This window comes from Haliotis rubra, unplaced genomic scaffold, assembly GCF_003918875.1.
Source record: "Haliotis rubra isolate DU_JTF1 unplaced genomic scaffold, ASM391887v1 Scf43, whole genome shotgun sequence".
Classification (NCBI taxonomy): Eukaryota; Metazoa; Mollusca; class Gastropoda; order Lepetellida; family Haliotidae; genus Haliotis; species Haliotis rubra.
In genome coordinates this window covers 585,698-606,559 of record NW_025767113.1, presented here as the reverse complement: position 1 = coordinate 606,559, position 20,862 = coordinate 585,698, and the positions used below count along the sequence as shown (strand labels likewise).

Sequence of the window (20,862 nt, the reverse complement as noted above, 5' to 3'; positions counted from 1 at the left end):
AAATGACAATTATTTTGCAAATATATACTTATATAGAAATCTGATACCTTGAAACCTTGCTCATGTTGATTTCTGTGTTTGCAGGTATGGGCAGCCAGCTGGGTCCCGATACGCCCCGAGCAGCAGCTTCGTGAGCTGGCCACTCGCAACAACTTTCAAGTGCAGTTTGACGATTTTTCAGGCCAGGTACCTCTGGTACTCAATTTTAAGTCACCTTGATGACTAACAGACCCATATTTAGCCACTAACCAACTGCTAGGCTGTGGCAGGGGGGCAGACACTCTGCATACATCACACAGTAATACACAGTGCAGCAACAAGTGCCTTTCATTCATTTGATTAAAAACAATAGTACCAAATGAATTATTTCAAATCATCGCAAAAGAATTTTAATAATATTCATAATATTTGGTTCAAACTATTGGCTAAATTTTGGAACTCCGTCAGTCATTTCCTTTTCTTTAATCTTGCACTGAGTTTAGTGTCACCCTGGCATTATTTCAGCCATAGAGCATGTAGTATCTCACAATTGATAAGGTGCGTTGTTGTGTGTGTGCTCTCCAGCTATGTAACTGCATGTCTAGACCAGGGATTCTATTGTCACTAACACTCACCTGGAATATAACGACATACTATCACTGAACAGTGTACACCTGACATTCACTGACTAGATCAGTGTAGACCTGACAATCACTGACTAGATCAGTGTAGACCTGACAATCACTGACTAGATCAATGTAGACCTGACATTCACTGACTAGATCAATGTAGACCTGACATTCACTGACTAGATCAGTGTAGACCTGACAATCACTGGTTAGATCATTGTAGACCTGACATTCACTGACTAGATCAATGTAGACCTGACAATCACTGGTTAGATCAGTGTATACCTGACAATCACTTACTAGATCAGTGTAGACCTGACAATCACTGGTTAGATCAGTGTAGACCTGACAATCACTGACTAGATCAGTGTAGACCTGACAATCACTGGTTAGATCAGTGTAGACCTGACAATCACTGTTAGATCAATGTAGACCTGACAATCACTGTTAGATCAGTGTAGACAATCACTGACTAGATCACTGACTAGACAATCACTGACTGAGGTCACTGTAGATCAGTGAGACCTGACAATCACTGGTTAGATCAATGTAGACCTGACAATCACTGTTAGATCAGTGTAGACCTGACAAACACTGACTAGATCAGTGTAGACCTGACAATCACTGGTTAGATCAGTGTAGACTTGACAATCACTGACTAGATCAGTGTAGACCTGACAATCACTGACTAGATCAGTGTAGACTTGACAATCACTGACTAGATCAGTGTAGACCTGACAATCACTGACTAGATCAGTGTAGACCTGACAATCACTGACTAGATCAGTGTAGACCTGACAATCACTGGTTAGATCAGTGTAGACCTGACAATCACTGACTTGATCAGTGTAGACCTGACAATCACTGTTAGATCAGTGTAGACCTGACAATCACTGGTTAGATCAGTGTAGACCTGACAATCACTGTTAGATCAGTGTAGACCTGACAATCACTGGTTAGATCAGTGTAGACCTGACAATCACTGTTTAGATCAATGTAGACCTGACAATCACTGGTTAGATCAGTGTAGACCTGACAATCACTGGTTAGATCAATGTAGACCTGACATTCACTGGTTAGATCAGTGTAGACCTGACAATCACTGGTTAGATCAATGTAGACCTGACAATCACTGGTTAGATCAGTGTAGACCTGACAATCACTGTTAGATCAGTGTAGACCTGACATTCACTGGTTAGATCAATGTAGACCTGGACAATCACTGGTTAGATCAGTGTAGACCTGACAATCACTGGTTAGATCAATGTAGACCTGACAATCACTGGTTAGATCTCTAGACAGTGATTGTCAGGAGTCTACTGATCTAAAAGTGTGATTGTCAGGTCTACACCGATCTAACCAGCGATTGTCGGGTCTGCACTGATCGATGGTCGAGTCTGCACTGATCTAACTGTGATTGTCAGGTCTACACTCATCTAGTCAGTGATTGTCGAATCTACTGACTAACGATGATGTCAGGTCTAATCTAAACGATGATTGTCGGAATCGAACCAGTGATTGTCGGGTCACATTGATCTAACCAGTGAATGTCGGAGGTCTACGATGATCTAGTCAGTGAATGTCAGGTCTACACTGATCTAAGAGTGATTGTCAGGTCTACACTGATCTAACCAGTGATTGTCAGGTCTACATTGATCTAACCAGTGATTGTCAGGTCTACATTGATCTAACCAGTGATTGTCAGGTCAACACTGATCTAATCAGTGATTGTCAGGTCTACATTGATCTAGTCAGTGAATGTCAGGTCTACACTGATCTAATCAGTGATTGTCAGGTCTACATTGATCTAGTCAGTGAATGTCAGGTCTACATTGATCTAACCAGTGATTGTCAGGTCTACACTGATCTAACCAGTGATTGTCAGGTCTACACTGATCTAGTCAGTGATTGTCAGGTCTACACTGATCTAGTCAGTGATTGTCAGGTATACACTGATCTAACAGTGATTGTCAGGTCTACATTGATCTAGTCAGTGATTATCAGGTCTACACTGACCTAGTCAGTGATTGTCAGGTCTACACTGATCTAACAGTGATTGTCAGGTCTACACTGATCTAAGCAGTGATTGTCGGGGTCTACACTGATCTAACAGTGATTGTCAGGTCTACACTGATCAAGTCAGTGATTGTCAGGTCTACACTGATCTAGTCAGTGATTGTCAGGTCTACATTGATGTAGTCAGTGATTGTCAGGTCTACATTGATCTAGTAAGTGAATGTCAGTATCTACACTGATCTAACCAGTGATTGTCGATTCTACTGATCTAACCAGTGATTGTCAGGTCTACATTGATCTAGTAAGTGAATGTCAGGTCTACACTGATCTAGTCAGTGATTGTCAGGTCTACACTGATCTAACCAGTGATTGTCAGGTCTACGCTGATCTAACAGTGATTGTCAGGTCTACGCAGATCTAGTCAGTGATTGTCAGGTCTACATTGATCTAACCAGTGATTGTCAGGTCTACACTGATCTAACCAGTGATTGTCAGGTCTACATTGATCTAACCAGTGATTGTCAGGTCTACATTGATCTAACCAGTGAATGTCAGGTCTACATTGATCTAACCAGTGAATGTCAGGTCTACACTGATCTAACAGTAATTGTCAGGTCTACACTGATCTAACCAGTGATTGTCAGGTCTACATTGATCTAACCAGTGATTGTCAGGTCTACACTGATCTAACCAGTGAATGTCAGGTCTACATTGATCTAACCAGTGATTGTCAGGTCTACACTGATCTAACAGTGATTGTCAGGTCTACACTGATCTAAACAGTGATTGTCAGGTCTACACTGATCTAACCAGTGATTGTCAGGTCTACACTGATCTAACAGTGATTGTCAGGTCTACACTGATCAAGTCAGTGATTGTCAGGTCTACACTGATCTAACCAGTGATTGTCAGGTCTACACTGATCTAGTCAGTGATTGTCAGGTATACACTGATCTAGTCAGTGATTGTCAGGTCTACACTGATCTAGTCAGTGATTGTCAGGTCTACACTGATCTAGTCAGTGATTGTCAGGTCTACACTGATCTAGTCAGTGATTGTCAAGTCTACACTGATCTAACCAGTGATTGTCAGGTCTACACTGATCTAGTCAGTGATTGTCAGGTCTACACTGATCTAACAGTGATTGTCAGGTCTACATTGATCTAACCAGTGATTGTCAGGTCTACATTGACCTAGTCAGTGATTGTCAGGTCTACACTGATCTAGTCAGTGATTGTCAGGTCTACACTGATCTAACAGTGATTGTCAGGTTTACATTGATCTAACAGTGATTGTCAGGTCTACACTGATGTAACCAGTGATTGTCAGGTCTACACTGATCTAGTCAGTGATTGTCAGGTCTACACTGATCTAACCAGTGATTGTCAGGTCTACATTGATCTAGTAAGTGATTGTCAGGTCTACACTGATCTAACCAGTGATTGTCAGGTCTACACTGATCTAGTCAGTGATAGTCAGGTCTACACTGATCTAACTAGTGATTGTCAGGTCTACACTCATCTAGTCAGTGATTGTCAGGTCTACACTGATCTAACCAGTTATTGTCAGGTCTACACTGATCTAGTCAGTGATTGTCAGGTCTACACTGATCTAACCAGTGAATGTCAGGTCTACATTGATGTAACAGTGATGGTCAGGTCTACGTAGATCTAGTCAGTAATTGTCAGGTCTACACTGATCTAACTAGTGATTGTCAGGTCTACACTGATCTAGTCAGTGATTGTCAGGTCTACACTGATCTAGTCAGTGATTGTCAGGTCTACATCGACCTAACCAGTGATTGTCAGGTCTACACTGATCTAGTAAGTGATTGTCAGGTCTACACTGATCTAACCAGTGATTGTCAGGTCTACACTGATCTAACCAGTGAATGTCAGGTCTACATTGATCTAACCAGTGTAGACCTGACATTCACTGGTTAGATCAATGTAGACCTGACATTCACTGGTTAGATCAATGTAGACCTGACAATCACTGGTTAGATCAATGTAGACCTGACAATCACTGGTTAGATCAGTGTAGACCTGACAATCACTGGTTAGATCAATGTAGACCTGACAATCACTGACTAGATCTGCGTAGACCTGACAATCACTGTTAGATCAGCGTAGACCTGACAATCACTGGTTAGATCAATGTAGACCTGACAATCACTGACTAGATCAGTGTAGACCTGACATTCACTTACTAGATCAATGTAGACCTGACAATCACTGGTTAGATCAGTGTAGACCTGACAATCACTGGTTAGATCAGTGTAGACCTGACATTCACTTACTAGATCAATGTAGACCTGACAATCACTGACTACATCAATGTAGACCTGACAATCACTGACTAGATCAGTGTAGACCTGACAATCACTGACTCAGTGTATCAGTCACTGTAGTGTAGACCTGACAATCACTGTTAGATCAGTGTAGACCTGACAATCACTGCTTAGATCAGTGTAGACCTGACAATCACTGTTAGATCAGTGTAGACCTGACAATCACTGACTAGATCAGTGTAGACCTGACAATCACTGACTAGATCAATGTAGACCTGACAATCACTGACTAGATCAGTGTAGACCTGACAATCACTGACTAGATCAGTGTAGACCTGACAATCACTGACTAGATCAGTGTAGACCTGACAATCACTGACTAGATCAGTGTAGACCTGACCATCACTGTTTAGATCAAGACCTGACCATCACTGACTAGATCAGTGTAGACCTGACAATCACTGGTTAGTTCAGTGTAGACCTGACAATCACTGGTTAGATCGGTGTAGACCTTACAACCACCAGTAACACAGATTCATTTGCACTCTGTTGATTAATAGCTTGGCCTACTGTTTTGATTTACCTTTATGTATTTGTTTGTATGTATTAGCAAAATAAGAACAAAAGTGTGATTGTTTGTGTTATTGAAAAGTTGTGACAAGGAACAATGAAGTAGTTCTACTGGGTGTGTAAGGTTTGTGTATGTGTTGAGTGTATGTACAGTCAAATATTGCTGTGTCAAACCTGTTGTCTTGAAGTAATAACTTGATCCAAGCTCCTTATTTCGTCAGTTTGTGGTTGTGTGGAACCTTGGATATCTAAAGACTATGTTGGTCCCACTGACCTTGACATAGCAGTGTTTGACTGTATTTATCCCCTGCCTCGTGTTTAGTGCGAAGCTGGGGATATAGTATTAGGCTTCGTACGTACGTACGAATTGGAATATCTTAAGCACCCTTCACTGGATTCTTTTCATATTTGGTACCTAGGTTCATCACAGTATAAGAAAGGTCAGTCAGGTCAGGTTTGGTGACCTTGACCTTGATTTCAAGGTCACAAGGGGACTTTAATGTTTTACCTTCATGTTAAGCTATCTCAAGAACCATTCACTTGATTTTCTTCATATTCAATACCTTAAGAACCGTTCCCTGAATTTTCTTCATATTTGACACCAAGCATTATCTAGGGAATGTGCAGGGCCCAGTCAGTTTTGGTGACCTTCACTTAATTTTCAAGGTCATAGAGACACTTTGAAGGCGAGATGCCTGGAGAACCATTCAATGGAGTTTCTTCATATTTGACACCAAGCTTTATCCAGGGAAGGCGCAGGGCCCAGTCGATTTTGGTGACCTTCACTTAATTTTCAAGGTCACAGAGACACTTTGAAGGCAAGATGCCTGGAGAACCATTCAATGGAGTTTCTTCATATTTGACACCAAGCTTTATCCAGGGAAGGCGCAGGGCCCGGTCGATTTTGGTGACCTTCACTTAATTTTCAAGGTCATGACGACACTTTAAAGATGTCAGCATGTTAAATTGCATGTTAGGATAGTCAGCAAGATATCGCAAAAAATATTCACTGGATTTTCTTCATATTCGACACCAAGCTTCATCTAAGGAAGGCCCAGGGCCCAGTCAATTTTGGTGACCTTCACTTAATTTTCAGGGTCACGACGACACTTTAAAGATTTCAGCATGTTAACCTGAATTGTCAGCCTGAAATTTCAAGAACGGTTCACTGGATTTTCTTCATAGACTTTCATGACTTCCCTTGAATGTTTTCCATCAGCAATTTCTTTAGTACTATTTTGGCATATTTCATACACTATGACATCCATGTCAAGGTCAAAGTCAGTCTTGAAAATATGTGTGTGTTTGAACAGCTAAAGAGCAAGATATCAAGAGAGGTTGACTGGTCATGTTTTTGTTGACATTTAACTTCATCTTAAACTTTCATTACTTTATAAGAAAGATTTGATAATTTGCGGCGGGGATTATGTCACCTTAGTGACAATGCTTGTTGTAATTTTAATTACACACAAGTTATGCTTCTAACTTTGTACATTATAATTGTAAGGTAAATGTCAGCATTGTCAGAATGGTTCTGATACTGCTGTACAAGCTCAGCTGGGACATATTGTAGCAGTGTGATGTTGACGTTGTTTATGGGACACTCTTATTATGTTGTTTGTAACAGAACAACAGCAAGGAGCATCTAAGCCGACTTTCGCTGTCTACCAACCCCCCTCAGGTCCATCACGGCTCTGGAACCACCCCTGAAACCTCCCGGGACAACGCCTCGCTCGCTGCTCTCAAAATGTTGTCGGATATGGGCTACTACATTGAAGATAAGAAACACATTGGAGATGGGTGAGTTTTCGAAAGGGGCATGTCTAAATTCACTACTTGGTCATCTGACCTCTGACCCTACCTAGGGTCCCTACCTATGTCAGCTAAAGCTAAAGCTAAATTCTTGATAATAGCAGTTGTTTTCATCATATCAAACAAATATTTAGTGGGGAATTCTTCCATTTGACCAATCAATATAGTGTTCTGTTTACCCATTACTGTGGGGAATTCTTCCATTTAACCAATCAATATTAGTGTTCTGTTTACCCATTACTGTGGGGAATTCTTCCATTTAACCAATCAATATTAGTGTTCTGTTTGCGCGTTACTGTTGGGGAATTTTTCGTTTACTTGTCTTATTTGTCTTCCCAGCCCATAGTAAGTCACACATAGACAGAGAGCAAGTCGTATGGGAAGAGATCACCTTGTGTAGGGAAGCCGAGTCACACGTGATTCTATGAAAAGTTTATTTGGCATTAATGTTGCAGGTTGCAGATAAAGTCTGAGATCAACACCAGCATCCCCCTGCCGACACTAGGCGGGGCAACGAGCCAGCTGATGCAGAAGGAATAGAGCCTGGCGGCAGCCTTGTCTTGTGTTCCTGTGGAGGACAATCTGTAGCAGGGACAGTCTCTGTGTATTTGGGTTAAGGAAAGATCCCTATCAAAAACATTATTTAGCCAGGTGCAAAAGCAAATATTCTCTAAATAATTGTGCATAATAAGAAATTGTGCAAGACAAGGTTGTATGCTGCCAGCCCGCTGTTGTTTCTATCTTTGTACTTTTCTAGATAAGCATCTGTAGCCTGATCTCTCTAACCCGGTTCATCTCTAAGTGTGGGGGCTGGATCACCTACATGGTAATCTGCAGAGACCTGTGCTACTGTAACCTAAGTAGACATTTTGCCCTGGAGGTATGGTCAAAGGGGAGACAACTGATTAAAGGGGCAAGGAAAGGGGTTAACTCTTGAATAAATTCAATTTCCTTGATAAATTCAGCGCTTATAATATTGCTACTTCCAGTGGTTTTATGTAGGCACAGTGATTTTTAAAAGTTTTACAAACTATGAATGTTGCACTAATATTGTTTGGTGATGCTGTCTGGCCCCAGTTTTCCCAGTTGTTGTCTTCCCTTTGTATCCAGCATGGCTGCACACTGCTTGTCTAATCATCCTATGTTCACTGTACTAGTCTTTGATTCAACATTCTAATGTGAGAGTGCTTACTTTATTTCATGTGTTTCAAAAAGAACGAAAGTGCAAAGCAAGAAAGCAGAACTGATTCTTACACATGTTGAGGTTATGCCAGGGAGCTATGGGCAAATGCAGAATTTGGTGCTTTTCATGTGTAGAGGGTTAATTTGGAGGGATACTGCAGGACTTGTTTATCAAGGGTTTGACAGCCAAGTGTTGTTGATTAGGTATTGTGCCCCAATTGTTCTACATTGCCCTTTGACAGATGACCATGTCACTTCCATCATCGTGTGTGAACATAACTTAATGTTGTCGTGGTTCTTCACTGGTTCCTGGTTATCTTCAAAGGGCCAGAAATTCGGATTAAGATTGTTCATGCTGTATTTCTATATCGACTCCTAGATCTAAACCGCTCTTTGCTGCTTGATTCAGACAAATTGTTGGCTTGTTTTGACTTATATGAAGGTAATCCCCATAAATCAAAACATTTTCAAAATGTGTCTCCGATATCACTCCATGGATCTGATGTTGAAGACAGAGTTAACAGAACAAAAATTGTCATCATCAGCTAAATTCATATGATCAAATTAAACAAATTGTCTGAAGAAAGTTTTCTTTTATGAGTTTTGAGTTATACTTTTTTACATGAGATCTAGTTGTTTTGAGTCGATATATAATGGCATTTATTATTTTCTGTCCTTGTTTTATGGTAATACCCAGTCTTGTACTGACTGGGCATTCACCAGCTGAATTTTCTTACCAATGGATGTAGGCCAGAAATGAAGCGTCAAGCAAAATTTGCAGTTATTTTACTTTTTGTCATATTTTGGATGATGCTCACTTGTCAGAATTTGATAACTTTACCAGACAGGAGCAAGCATAGACTCTGTATTGCCAATGGCATCGATGTTAGGAAGCAGATCAAACATGTCTGGGTCTGTACATTGTTCCTTGGTTTGGTAAAATCCACCTCCTTTTGAATGTTATGTTGTGTGCTGGGTGTTGCTGGCACCTATATTCGCCAGTACTTGTGGTACTTGTTATTTTGAGGGTGAACTAATTCTTCCATTGGTAAGGAGTATATGCTTAGTGTGTTTTGCTGTTGTTATCCATTTGCTAACTATTTTGTCAGTATTCTGCAATAGTAAAACACACTTCTTCACAAAACCTTCAGCTATTTGTCAAAATAAAAATTTATTGACAAAGCTGAAATGGGTGTTGTGTGTTCATTTTTCTGCAATTCAGTCTTGTCCAGACAAATCCAGTTGTCAATATTGAGAGCTACAGACACATGCTGCATGGTACCTATTGTCAGCTGGAAGAACCACTGTGGGTCACATGTTTGTCCATGTCTTGCTGGGTACCTATTCTCACCTTGAAGCTCTGAGACCCTAGGCTGCACACTTGCACAAAGCAATCTTAGTGCTACAATGATTGTAACTCCCATGCTCCAACATAGGCTAAGATAGTCGTAGCACTAAAATCACTTTGTGCTGATGAGTGGGCCAGGTTTGATTGTTTTCGGGCCTCAGTGTTATTGGTTGAGTATTCCTGACTGACATGAGAGAGCTGACAAGTATCTGACCTGTGGCCAGTCAGTATCCGTCAGTCGTATCATAAAGGTATGAGAGGAACATTGCAGTGTCATACTATGAACTCTGTTTACATCAAGCGTTTATTAAGGATTAACATAATCTACATGTTCTAACAGCCAGGTACTTGATGCAACCATCCATTGTGTTGTGTAATGTTCTCTTCAGCTACGGCTGGGTCTGGTGTCAGATTTCTGTGTATTCCCTGGAAGAAGAGACACAGCTGTTCAGAATGTGCTGGAGGCACCATGTGGTGGTCACAGAGTCTTTACAACACACTGGAAAGCTGACAGAGGAAAGGGAATCTTACCAATTACCTTGACAGGCTACGCAGCAATAGAAAACAAGTGTTGGTTACCAACAGGTTATGTTCTGGAGATACACTGGGTAATGAAGAGTTTGACTGAAGCTACACACTTTCTGGAGGTACACTGGGTCATGAAGAGTTTGACTGAAGCTACACACTTTCTGGATGTACACTGGGTAATGAAGAGTTTGACTGAAGCTACACACTTTCTGGAGGTACACTGGGTAATGAAGAGTTTGACTGAAGCTACACACTTTCTGGATGTACAATGGGTAATGAAGAGTTTGACTGAAGCTACACCTTCTGGATGTACAATGGGTAATGAAGAGTTTGACTGAAGCTACACACTTTCTGGAGGTACACTGGGTCATGAAGAGTTTGACTGAAGCTACACACTTTCTGGAGGTACACTGGGTCATGAAGAGTTTGACTGAAGCTACACACTTTCTGGATGTACACTGGGTAATGAAGAGTTTGACTGAAGCTACACACTTTCTGGAGGTACACTGGGTAATGAAGAGTTTGACTGAAGCTACACACTTTCTGGATGTACAATGGGTAATGAAGAGTTTGACTGAAGCTACACCTTCTGGATGTACAATGGGTAATGAAGAGTTTGACTGAAGCTACACCTTCTGGATGTACAATGGGTAATGAAGAGTTTGACTGAAGCTACACACTTTCTGGAGGTACACTGGGTAATGAAGAGTTTGACTGAAGCTACACACTTTCTGGAGGTACACTGGGTCATGAAGAGTTTGACTGAAGCTACACACTTTCTGGAGGTACACTGGGTAATGAAGAGTTTGACTGAAGCTACACCTTCTGGATGTACACTGGGTCATGAAGAGTTTGACTGAAGCTACACACTTTCTGGATGTACACTGGGTAATGAAGAGTTTGACTGAAGCTACACACCTTCTGGAGGTACACTGGGTAATGAAGAGTTTGACTGAAGCTACACACCTTCTGGAGGTACACTGGGTAATGAAGAGTTTGACTGAAGCTACACACCTTCTGGAGGTACACTGGGTAATGAAGAGTTTGACTGAAGCTACTTACCTTCTATTGGTGCACAGGGCTAGTGATCCCATGGCCACACTAGACACCATGGCAACCGTCTCTATGACAAAGCTCCATGACAGCTGACAGACGAGGTGCGGTGGTGATGACGACAGCATGTGACGTTCCCCGTAGTTTGTTGCATAAATGCTCACAGCAAACAGGAGCATGAACGCTGCATGAGGTATCACAGTTAGTAATCAACATATATCAGCAATATGTTTGTCTCAGCCTTCGCCCAATGATCCCATATATGCTGGCTACACACTGACCCTGTTGGTTTGTACAAACACTGGCTACTGGAGAATATCTTATTGTCCTTACTTGGCAATTCTACAGAGACCCTCTGATATACGAATAGCCCCAATCTGTCTGGTCTTGGTTGAGTACGAGTGGCTGATCTGGTTAACGGTATCAACCATTGGTGTGTCGGATGCATGATCAATCCTATCTATGAGTTGTGGTATAGCAGTGATGGCGCTGACAGCTACATATAAGGTTATTTTAATATACAAGTTATATTATCAACTGTCATGTTTTTTTATGATGAACAATTACACTCTCATAAACCACACACTCATCTTGAGAGTGCTGAAGTATCACTTGGGGCTACAGCTTTAAGCTAGACAACAACCGAAAACCTGGACACAATAAATTTGTCTCACTCACTCACTAATGGGATGCTTGCCTGACAAACGGGTGTTTTGCCTTACCATCAACGAATGACATCATTATGACGCCGGCAACAATTCCCCGGCTGTTACAGAAAGGATTGAAGTGATAGAGCAGCTTCATCAGCGCCGACAGCAAGGCTCCCCCGAAACTCAGGCTTACCAGGATCTGCACACACAGCAGCCATGCTGCAACATGGAAACGTCACACTGACAACATAGACAACACACATCACATTGACAACACAGACAACACACTGACAACACATAGACAACACACATCACATTGACAACACACTGACAACATAGACAACACACATCACACTGACAACATAGACAACACACATCACATTGACAACACACATCACATTGACAACATAAACAACACACATCACATTGACAACATAGACAACCCATTACATTGACAACATAGACAACACATTACATTGACAACACACTGACAACATAGACAACACATTACATTGACAACATAGACAACACACATCACATCACACATCACATTGACAACATAGACAACACACATCACATTGACAACGTAGATAACACATCACATTGACAACGTAGACAACACACATCACATTAACAACGTAGACAACACACTGACAACATAGACAACACACATCACCTTGACAACATAGACAACACATTGACATCACAACACACTGACAACATAGACAACACACTGACAACATAGACAACACACACATCACAACATGACAACATAACAACAACATCACACAACTGACAACATAACAGACACACATCACACTGACAACATAGACAACACACTGACAACATAGACAACACACTGACAACATAGACAACACACACATGACAACATAGACAACACACTGACAACATAGACAACACACTGACATTACATAGACAACATACATCACATTGACAACATAGACAACACACATCACATTGACAACATAGACAACACACACACACATTGACAACATAGACAACACACATCACACATTGACAACATAGACAACACACTGACAACATAGACAACACAACATGACAACATAGACAACACACATCACATTGACAACATAAACAACACACATCACATTGACAACATAGACAACACACATCACATTGACAACGTACACAACACATCACATTGACAACATAGACAACACACTGACAACAAACATCACATTGACAACACACTGACAACACACATCACCTTGACAACATAAACAACACACATCACATTGACAACACAGACAACACACATCACATTGACAACATAAACAACATCACATCACATTGACAACATAGACAACCCATTACATTGACAACATAGACAACACACATCACATTGACAACATAGACAACCCATTACATTGACAACATAGACAACACATTACATTGACAACACACTGACAACATAGACAACACATTACATTGACAACATAGACAACACACTGACAACATAGACAACACACATCACATTGACAACAAAGACAACACATCACATTGACAACGTAGACAACACACATCACATTGACAACGTAGACAACACACATCACATTGACAACACACATCACATTGACAACACATAGACAACACACATCACATTGACAACATAGACAACACACATCACACTGACAGCATAGACAACACACATCACATTGACAACATAGACAACACACATCACATTGACAACATAGACAACACACACCACATTGACAACATAGACAACACACATCACATTGACAACATAAACAACACACATCACATTGACAACACTGACAACATAGACAACACACTGACAACACAAATCACACTGACAACATAGACAACACACTGAAAACATAGACAACACACATCACATTGACAACGCAGACAGCACAAATCACACTGACAACATAGACAACACACATCACATTGACAACACATAGACAACACACATCACATTGACAACATAGACAACACACTGACAACATAGACAACACACATCACATTGACAACATAGACAGCACAAATCACACTGACAACATAGACAACACACATCACATTGACAACATAGACAACACACTGAAAACATAGACAACACACATCACATTGACAACACATGACACACACAATGATCACATAGACAACACACTGACAACATAGACAACACACATCACATTGACAACATAGACAACACACTGACAACATAGACAACACACATCACATTGACAACGTAGACAACACACATCACACTGACAACATAGACAACACACATCACATTGACAACATAGACAACACACATCACACTGACAACATAGACAACACACATCACATTGACAACATAGACAACACACATCACATTGACAACATAGACAACACACACAACACATTGACAACATAGACAACACACATCACATTGACAACATAGACAACACACATCACATTGACAACATAGACAACACATCACATTGACATAGACAACACATCACACTGACAACATAGACACAACACACTGAAAACATAGACAACACACATCACATTGACAACATAGACAACACTGACAACATAGACAACACACATCACCTTGACAACATAGACAACACACATCACATTGACAACATAGACAACACACATCACATTGACAACATAGACAACACACATCACATTGACAACATAGACAACACACATTACATTGACAACATAGACAACACACATCACATTGACAACATAGACAACACACTGACAACATAGACAACACACATCACATTGACAACATAACAATCACAAAACACACTGACAACATAGACAACACACATCACATTGACAACATAGACAACACTGACAACATAGACAACACACATCACATTGACAACATAGACAACACACATCACATTGACAACATAGACAACACACATCACATTGACAACATAGACAACACACATCACATTGACAACATAGACAACACACATCACACTGACAACATAGACAACACACATCACATTGACAACATAGACAACACACATCACATTGACAACATAGACAACACACATCACATTGACAACAGAATAGACAACATCATCATTTGACAACATAGACAACATCACATTGACACATAGACAACACACACACATAGACAACACATCACACACTGACAACATAGACAACACACATCACATTGACAACATAGACAACACACATCACATTGACAACATAAACAACACACATCACATTGACAACATAGACAACACACATCACATTGACAACATAGACAACCCATTACATTGACAACATAGACAACACACATCACATTGACAACATAGACAACACTGACAACATAGACAACACACATCACATTGACAACATAGACAACACACATCACATTGACAACATAGACAACACACATCACATTGACAACATAGACAACACACATCACATGACAACATAGACAACACATCACATTGACAACATAGACAACACATCACATTGACAACATAGACAACACACATCACATTGACAACATAGACAACACACATCACATTGACAACATAGACAACACACATCACATTGACAACATAGACAACACACATCACATTGACAACATAGACAACACACATCACATTGACAACATAGACAACACTGACAACATAGACAACACACAACACACTGACAACATAGACAACACACATCACATTGACAACATAGACAACACTGACAACATAGACAACACACATCACCTTGACAACATAGAGAACACACATCACATTGACAACGTAGACAGCACATTACATTGACAACACACTGACAACATAGACAACACATTACATTGACAACATAGACAAAACTGACAACATAGACAACACACTGACAACATAGACAACACACATCACATTGACAACGTAGACAACACACATCACACTGACAACATAGACAACACACATCACATTGACAACACATAGACAACACACTTCACATTGACAACATAGACAACACACTGACAACATAGACAACACACTGACAACGTAGACAACACTGACAACATAGACAACACACTGACAACATAGACAACACACATCACATTGACAACACATAGACAACACACATCACATTGACAAGATAGACAACACACATCACATTGACAACATAGACAACACACTGACAACATAGACAACACACTGACAACATAGACAACACACATCACATTGACAACGTGAGACAACACACTGACAACATAGACAACACACATCACATTGACAACATAGACAACACACTGACAACATAGACAACACACATCACATAGACAACGTAGACAACACACATCACATTGACAACATAGACAACACACATCACACTGACAACGTAGACAACACACATCACACTGACAACACACTGACAACATAGACAACACACTGACAACAAAGACAACACACTGACAACATAGACAACACACTGACAACACATACATCACACTGACAACATAGACAACACACATCACATTGACAACGTAGACAACACATTGACAACATAGACAACACACATCACATCGACAACAACGACAACACACTGACAACAAACAACACACTGACAACAAAGACAACACACTGACAACATAAACAACACACTGACAACACACATCACATTGACAACAAAGACAACACACTGACAACAGACAACACACTGACAACAAAGACAACACATTGACAACATAGACAAAACACTGACAACATAGACAACACACTGCCAACACACATCACATTGACAACAAAGACAACACACTGACAACAGACAACACACTGACAACAAAGACAACACACTGACAACATAGACAACACACTGACAACACACATCACATTGACATAATAGACAACACACATCACACTGACAACGTAAACAACACAAATAACACTGACAACATAGACAACACACTGACAACAGACAACACACTGACAACAAAGACAACACACTGACAACATAGACAACACACTGACAACACACATCACATTGACAACAAAGACAACACACTGACAACAGACAACACACTGACAACAAAGACAACACATTGACAACATAGACAACACACTGACAACATAGACAACACACTGCCAACACACATCACATTGACAACAAAGACAACACACTGACAACAGACAACACACTGACAACAAAGACAACACACTGACAACATAGACAACACACTGACAACACACATCACATTGACATAATAGACAACACACATCACACTGACAACGTAAACAACACAAATAACACTGACAACATAGACAACACACTGACAATATAGACAACACACATCACATTGACAACGTAAACAACACACAAGGTATGAAAACGTATGACATCAGACAAGAAAGGAACATGGTGATGGTTATCAAGACTATAATTGTACAGGGAGGTTATCAGGTATGAGGCACCAAGGGAACATGGTGATGGTTTATGTTCTGTTCTGTCTGAGATGTTGATGTTATACTCTGTATTTTAGATTGATGTTATGTTAAGTATGCCAAGGTACATGCGCTCTGTATGGCAAGGTCCATGTGCTCTGTATGGCAAGGTCCATGTGCTCTGTGTGTCTACATTCTGTTATGTTCTGTATGTGGCTGTTAACTTTACATTCCTAAGTGATATGAGCTAGATCAAACGTACCTGGCACGTTACGTATGACCATACAGTCGAAACTGCCCGTAGTAGTGTTCTTCACGCACGTCCGCCACAGCCCTTCAAACCACTGCTCCCCGCCGCCGTAACGTCTGTGGGCTCCCACAACGACGCACCAGTGGCGGCTGTACAGTCCGATCGCATGTAGTACCGCCGTCAGAACAGACACTAACGCTGAGCACTCGTTGCCCATCACAGACGTGAAGCCATTATCCATTGATACAGGACCAAGACGACTCAAATGTCACAGTGTTGGATTCTATGTGTGTGTTGCACGTACACTGCGGGAGAAAGGGTCCAAGTTGTATATGTTGCACGTACACTGCGGGAGAAAGGGTCCAAGTTTGTGTGTTGCACGTACACTGCGGGAGAAAGGGTCCAAGTTGTATATGTTGCACGTACACTGCGGGAGAAAGGGTCCGAGTTGTATGTGTTACACGCACACTGCAGGAGAAAGGGTCCGAGTCCCGTGAGTTACACGCACACTGCAGGAGAAAGGGTCCAAGTATGTGTGTTGCACGTACACTACAGGAGAAAGGGTCCAAGTATGTGTGTTACACGCACACTGCACGAGAAAGGGTCCGTGTCCCATGTGTTACACGTACACTGCAGGAGAAAGGGTCCAAGTCCCGTGTGTTACACGCACACTGCAGGAGAAAGGGTCCGTGTCCCGTGAGTTACACGCACACTGCAGGAGAAAGGGTCCAAGTATGTGTGTTGCACGCACACTACAGGAGAAAGGGTCCAAGTCCCGTGTGTTACACGCACACTGCAGGAGATAGGGTCCAAGTCCCGTGTGTTACACGCACACTGTTGGAACAGGTGACGTAAATTCCCCTAATGAGTGTTCACCTGAAGCACAGGTCGGCACAAAAACAAGATCATGTTGTGGCACACTCCCACTGACATCACGACTTTCTCCAACTGCTTAACAGACAGCAAAGGAGAGCGTTATTACGTGAAATCCACGGAAGAGTGTGACTGCCATCAAGGAAGTGTGTTGGTCGAGTCATGTGAGATGAGGCAATTTATTGGGGATTCCCCTTGTTCGCTAAACGACTCTGTGAAATGAAAGTAGATCGTACGTAAACTCCGCGTCATGTAGTTTCAGTTCCCTGGGGTTACGACAGCCTGGTATTTCCACGCAGTATCTCCTGTCACGTGAATAGGCGTGGTCCGGGGCAGGTTGAGGAGAATGGGGGAACCATTTGTTTGTATGAGTAATGAAAACGGTTTTAATAATTCAACATTCTTGTAAAATGCCCACATATCAGCTGACCCTACTACAGTTAGCTACTAGTTTTGCTGTTCCACGTGGCCAGTGTTAGGTGTAAGCCATGACTAGATACTCGCCTGGTCCGTCGCCGGTCACAACGTTAAGGGTGAGTGAGCGAGGATTCAGTTTTACGCCGCCTTTAGCAATATCCCATCAATATCACGGCGTGGACACCAGACATGGGCTTCTCACATTGTCCACATATGGTACATCGAAATCGGGCCCCTAGGGTCCCCTGCTAGAAGTGAAGGATCGGACGACCGTAAGTCCTAACGATCAATATCACACTCATGTACTGGCTCACATTCATACAAAGATTAAGGCAACACCAGGTTCTAAGTGCCCCCTCGCATGTACAATATCAATGACACCCCCGTACATGTTTAAAAAATTGCTGAACAATAAAAAAAAAGAAGAAAGAACAAAAATGCCAGTCATCATCACATCCCTAGCCATAAGTTATAAACGGTCCCTAAGTTTACTTGGCTTCAGCCTCGGTCATTGTAAAGCTAAAGCTCGCACCGCTCTGCTAGTGTTAAGGTATATTTTTAAGGTGTTCGAGTCTGACCTTTCTTTGTCATAATTATGTCTTAATGTATCAATTTCATTGGTCAAAAACCATGATATTGCTAAAAGCGGCGTAAAACTAAAACTCACTCACTCATTCATCAAAACGTTTATCAGACCATGAACTCGTGCTCATCGTGATTTGAAAAACAAGGAACCTCCTTCGCGGTTTATTCAGCCTCTCCTTAGTCCACTATGAAAGCGTTCTGTCCTTGGTGTCCACTTCAACAGGCTCGACAGCATCGAAACAATCCGTAACCTAATTCAACATTGTATCGCGTTCTTTAATGTTAACTCACAACGCAACGCAGCTTTTCAATTCAACCGTCTTGACGGCAAGCTTCTTTGGAGGTCGACTTTGTGTTTTTGCTGGTTGATATCCGTGGTGTACGGTGAACTTTTCCTCATCCGACTTTTATCAGTAGGAAGGTATTCGCAACAGTACATGGACTGATGAATACATGTAGTTGGATTTTACGTCCTGCTTTTGTTAAACCTGGTTTCAAGCACAAATATATCATATATTATAAATCTTGACTGAGAACATTGTCACACAGACGTATTTCTATCATATAAAACAAATCAACAATACACGCACAAGATATGGTACATACGTGTTTTTCACCAAATAATTTCTAAATGCTGATAACAAAACGTCACAAAAATATAGAAACAGATCAAAATACCAACGGATTCATATCCATAACTGGAATTTCCAGTTGTTAAAAGTACACCTGGTCATGGCACTCGGGGTTCAAATCATGTCGCGCGTCCGCCTTTTAAGCTTGTGTTATCATCATGTTGAAGAAACAGGGAAACACATCGCTTACATTTTATTGTGACAGTCCCGCGGGCACTGTCCATGTAACTGAAACGTGATACAGGTGTATTCTAGTAACGTTCTTGCGTCTTAAGTGTAGCCATTACAAATGTGGGATTTTGGCTACTCAAGCCTGACAATTCCCGGGTATGTGTGATACAGCAACATTTAGACTAGACAGAAGTCCAACTTCCATTTTCCTGGAAGCCTGTGTGTGTGTGTGTGAGTGATGCAGTGTACACGTGGTGATTCTAGGTGCCTCCTCTTAGAGTGTGGCTCCCACAGGTGATTCAGTTACAATATGGGCTGTAATAGAAGTTAATTTTTTTTGGAAGAAACTGTATCCAACATTGTCATTTATCAGGAATAATATTTAGGGGCGGACACAGCATTTTGAGAAAAGGTGTGTGTGTGTGTGTGTGTGGGTGGGCGTGCGTGTGTGCGTGCGTGC

General features: G+C 41.3%; 2 protein-coding genes across 3 annotated transcripts in view; one reads left to right on the top strand and one right to left on the bottom strand.

Annotated features, from left to right (window-relative positions):
- Positions 1–9,667, top strand: part of LOC124288924 (double-stranded RNA-binding protein Staufen homolog) — a 39,070-nt gene extending 29,403 nt beyond the window's left edge. Inside the window, exons 15-17 of the mRNA XM_046725515.1 lie at positions 85–186; positions 7,112–7,284; positions 7,752–9,667. Coding sequence (XP_046581471.1) covers positions 85–186; positions 7,112–7,284; positions 7,752–7,836 — 360 coding nt within the window. The 3' untranslated portion in view covers positions 7,837–9,667. The remainder of the gene's footprint in view (positions 1–84; positions 187–7,111; positions 7,285–7,751) is intronic.
- LOC124289003 lies at positions 9,269–18,938 on the bottom strand. 2 transcript variants are annotated; one of them, XM_046725600.1, is made up of 4 exons: positions 18,707–18,938; positions 12,130–12,276; positions 11,417–11,591; positions 9,269–10,252 (listed from the first exon to the last, which is right to left on the bottom strand). In XM_046725600.1, the coding sequence occupies exons 1-4, from the start codon at positions 18,759–18,761 to the stop codon at positions 10,234–10,236; spliced, it is 396 nt and encodes a 131-aa protein (XP_046581556.1). In that variant the 5' UTR covers positions 18,762–18,938; the 3' UTR covers positions 9,269–10,233. The 2 variants fall into 2 exon arrangements, with proteins under 2 accessions (XP_046581556.1, XP_046581554.1); XM_046725598.1 differs by lacking the exon at positions 18,707–18,938 and adding an exon at positions 17,737–18,637.
- Positions 18,939–20,862: the final 1,924 nt, after the last annotated feature.